Below are 4,341 nucleotides of genomic sequence, written 5' to 3' on the forward strand. Positions count from 1 at the left end.
GGTTATCCTGGCTGTGTGCTTCGGGTCATTGTCATGTTGGAAGACCCGGCCTCGACCCATCTTCAATGCTCTAACTGAGGGAAAATCTGGCAATACATGGCCCCGGTCATCCTCTCCTTAATACAGTGCAGTCGCCCTGTCCTATGTGCAGAAAGACACCCCCAAAGCATGATGCTACCACCCCCATGCTTCACAGTAGGGATGGTGTTCTTGGGATGGTACTCATCATTCTTCTTCCTCCAAACACGGTTAGTGGAATTATGACCAAAAAGTTCTATTTTGGTCTCATCTGACCACATGACTTTCTCCCATGACTCCTCTGGATCATCCAAATGGTCATTGGCAAACTGAAGACGGGCCTTGACATGTGCTGGTTTAAGCAGGGGAACCTTCCGTGCCATGCGTGATTTCAAACCATGACGTCTTAGTGTATTACCAACAGTAACCTTGGAATCGGTGGTCCCGGCTCTTTTCAGGTCATTGACCAGCTCCTCCCGTGTAGTTCTGGGCTGATTTCTCACCTTTCTTAGGATCATTGAGACCCCACGAGGTGAGATCTTGCACGGAGCCCCGGTCCGAGGGAGACTGACAGTCATGTTTAGCTTCTTCCATTTTCTAATGATTGCTCCAACAGTGGACCTTTTTTCACCAAGCTGCTTGGCAATTTCCCCGTAGCCCTTTCCAGCCTTGTGGAGGTGTACAGTTTTGTCTCTAGTGTCTTTGGACAGCTCTTTGGTCTTGGCCATGTTAGTAGTTGGATTCTTACTGATTGTATGGGGTGGACAGGTGTCTTTATGCAGCTAACGACCTCAAACAGGTGCATCTAATTTAGGATAATAAATGGAGTGGAGGTGGACATTTTGAAGGCAGACTAACAGGTCTTTGAGAGTCAGAATTCTAGCTGATAGACACGTGTTCAAATACTTATTTGCAGCTGTATCATACAAATAAATAGTTAAGTGTAAATGGATTTGTTTTTTTAGATTATGTCTCTCACAGTGGACATGCACCTACGATGACAATTTCAGACCCCTCCATGATTTCTAAGTGGGAGAACTTGCAAAATAGCAGGGTGTTCAAATACTTATTTTCCTCACTGTACATGTAACGTGTTCCCACCTGTCCTTGGCGAGCACCGACAGGCCCTGCAGCAGGATGGGGACCACCGTCTGGTCCAGGTACGCTCGGGTCGGCAGCGCCTGCAGGTCCACCTTCTGCTTCGAGATCTTCTCTGCGCTCGCCTTCTCGTTCTCCACCGTCCTCTGAGGAGCAGCAGCAAAGCATGCTGGGAGTCTGCCTTCACCTTACCATTACACAGCGCACAGTGTGTGTGTGTGTGTGTGTGTTACCTGGATGTTTTCCGTCAGGCCGTACTCTGCGTGAGGGTTTTCAGACACCTGCAGGAGGATTCATGTTTCACAGATGAGCTTCACTGAACAATCACTTCATCATCCATTCATCCGACGATCCATTACTTTATTAACTGATTAATTGTTTGATCAATAAAGAATCAGAAAGCGTCCCAGTGATCAATGTGTTTTCACAGTTCAACAGTCAGAAGCTCTCCAGTTTATAAATATCACACCAGAGAAACTGAGTGAGCTGCTTTAATGGCAGGACAGTGTGATGTGGTTTCACTGTGTAGTACTGTGTAGTACTGTGTAGTAGAGTGTAGTACTCACAGGTGTGTGTCCCTCCATGGACTGATCTGCATCTGTGTGATCTGAAAGAGAAACCGTGTGCCTTTAGAGGTTGTTTTTAAATCGAGTGACGGACAGCAGACAGACTTTTCCAGGCGGTGCTAAAATGTCACATTTTTAAACTAACTTTGGTTCAGAGGTACGAGGTATCGCCTGTAGAAGGTGTTCAGAATTTGATTAACTGTTGATTAATTAATTGTCGCTCCACAACCAGAGTGGGACAGGTGACTTACCTTAGGACAGGTGAGTGTGCTGCCTGAACCTTAACTGGGTTCCAGCTCTTTAAACTGAGCTGTCTTTAATCTCAGCATGTTTAGTTATTGTCTGAATATCTGTGTGGTTTCAACAGATGAAGCAGAAAAAAAAAGCAATTTTGGTTTAATTTATATGTTTAAATTACTATTTTAACTGTTGCATAAAAACATGCATTCTGCATTTCATCCGTTTGTGTTTTAACTGATTATCCAAACTGAACTGACTAACAGATGAATCGGTTCATGCTTTACACGCTACAAGCAGAAGCACCCGAACAAAACCGTGTGAATCTAAAACTGACGAAATTCTGAATGGAGTTTGGTACAAAATACTCTCAAGTCATAGGTTTGAGTATTTTGTAACATTAAATAAAAAGTTATTCTGTGTTTGACCGACATCCTGCCGCATTCAGCAGGATATCATTGAGACTTGCAAGTGACCCTGAGGTCACTTCAGGAAACACCGGTAACCGAGGAATCACTAAAACACATGATTTTTAAACACAGTTTGGTTTAATGAAACGGAAAGCTGTCCGGAGTCCGTAAGGTCACTTTGGAAACATATTAGAGAGGATCATTTGTTTAATAATTAAGTGTTTAGCATCAAATAAAGTGGCTAATAAGTGACCGTAAGGTTAATACTTCTAGTTTGAGTCTGCGCCGCGAACAGAGGACGTTAATAAAACTAAAGCCATCAGACGCCTTTTTCCGCTCTGATGGAAACCAAAGTCCGTAACATTTATTCAGTATTTTAAGTCTCTACACTGATGTCGCTCGCGCTGCATTGTGAGCGGCGGTAAGTTAGCTTAGCATCACCTCAACGATTTCGTTATCCGGTAACATAAACCTCACTTACGGGTAAACTCGACCTCCGTGATCCGAACCGAGACATCAGACCGCCAAACCAAACCGGAAACACGCGGCAAACAAACAGAAATAACAACAAAAACGGTGAAAACGCGATCAATGGTCAACAATTAACTTACCGTCCGCCATGTTTGTTGTGGGTATTTACGCAAAATGTCTGGCGTAACGTTACGCCGATTCTGTTCTAAAGGCTACGTAGAAAAGACATCCCTTTCCGGTTTGTGTAGACATACTTCAAAATAAAAGCACGAACCCAGATTAAAATTTACACTCAGTTGTTTTACGTGTCACTCTCAGGATCTTTTATCTTTCTGTTGATTAAGCGCAGAACGAGAGGACAGGTAGAGACAGAGCTGCACTAAAAAACATCAAGAGAAAAACACTTTGCAAACATTTCCCAAATATATAAAATATACCCTGAATTCAAATTTCTATCAGACACACAGGAACTCCTCTATTTACTGGGAGAAATGCCAAATGCAGCAAAATATGTCTCCTCATGCCACCAACTGAGGACAACCAGTGGGAACTCAGACTAGACTGATAAATATATTAAATTAAATAAATATAATACATTTTCAAGTTATTATTATTTCATTGTTTTTGTTTTAGTCATTGTTCATTTATTTGTTTATTTTAAATTTCACATTTGATTCTGATTTTTTTAGTTGTCAGAATCAGAATCAGAGTGAGGTTTAATGCCAGGTACATTTTCACGTACGAGGAATTTGCCTTGGTATATAGTGGCGCTCTACAGAACATAAATATAGAAATATAAATGTAGAGACTCATCGTGTTCCACAGCGGGTGAAGCCATATTTGTCTGAGTAATCTCCTCGAGTCATCAGCCAGTAAAGGTCACCGCAGACCTCATCCCGCTAGTCAAGGTCATCGGAGCTCACTCAGCAGTTCTGGCTCGGTGCTGAACTCATCACTAAACATCACAAATCACTAACAACAAGTTGGCATAACTTCCTGTGTGTGGTGTTTTTTGCTGATGCGTCATCTTTCTCCCTGATCACTACAGTCCAAACATCTCCATGTGAAGTGTGGCTGCACAGATTCTCTGATCCATAATGCATAAAACTGCGCTGGTGCTTTGGTTTCCCCCGTCCCTCCATCAACCCAGTATACAGTGGTCGGACAAAGCCGAATTGCTGGGATTCATTAGCCAGCAAGAATTACAGGGCCCCACATGCTCCTGTAATATATCTGACAGCAAAGTATAGCAGCGCAAGTGGCGTACCTGCATTTCCCCGTGAGGAAGCTGGTTCACACGGTGGCTCAGCGGCCTCCAATGAGAACACAATTTATGGGAGGAGCTTAAGCTGAGTCACCATCACCCTAATTTCCTCTGGAGGCATGTCCACATGAGGGGACGGACAGGCCTTCTTTCTGGTCACAGTGACCTTGGCATTACATCCTCATTTGCTGGTAATTCGTTGACTCAGAGCTGCGACATCGTCGTGTCAATGCTTCTTGCCGGTCGTTGCTGACCTCGTCAAGTTTATTCTGGGTAA

General features: G+C 43.6%; 1 protein-coding gene across 2 annotated transcripts in view; it reads right to left on the reverse strand.

Moving 5' to 3' along the window:
- The window catches only part of dpy30 (dpy-30 histone methyltransferase complex regulatory subunit), a 3,726-nt gene extending 718 nt beyond the window's left edge, over positions 1-3,008 (reverse strand). Inside the window, exons 1-4 of one of the 2 annotated variants that reach the window (XM_046047288.1) lie at positions 2,941-3,008; positions 1,683-1,723; positions 1,350-1,397; positions 1,120-1,262 (exon numbers count right to left, since the gene is read on the reverse strand). In XM_046047288.1, the coding sequence (XP_045903244.1) occupies positions 1,120-1,262; positions 1,350-1,397; positions 1,683-1,723; positions 2,941-2,950 (242 nt within the window). In that variant the 5' untranslated portion in view covers positions 2,951-3,008. Of the gene's footprint in view, positions 1-1,119; positions 1,263-1,349; positions 1,398-1,682; positions 1,724-2,810; positions 2,921-2,940 lie in introns of those variants that run through there. The other variant, XM_046047289.1, reaches the window with a different exon arrangement.
- Between the last annotated feature and the right edge of the window lie 1,333 nt (positions 3,009-4,341).

The sequence above is a fragment of the Micropterus dolomieu genome, linkage group LG04 (genome assembly GCF_021292245.1).
Source record: "Micropterus dolomieu isolate WLL.071019.BEF.003 ecotype Adirondacks linkage group LG04, ASM2129224v1, whole genome shotgun sequence".
NCBI classification, from domain to species: domain Eukaryota; kingdom Metazoa; phylum Chordata; class Actinopteri; order Centrarchiformes; family Centrarchidae; genus Micropterus; species Micropterus dolomieu.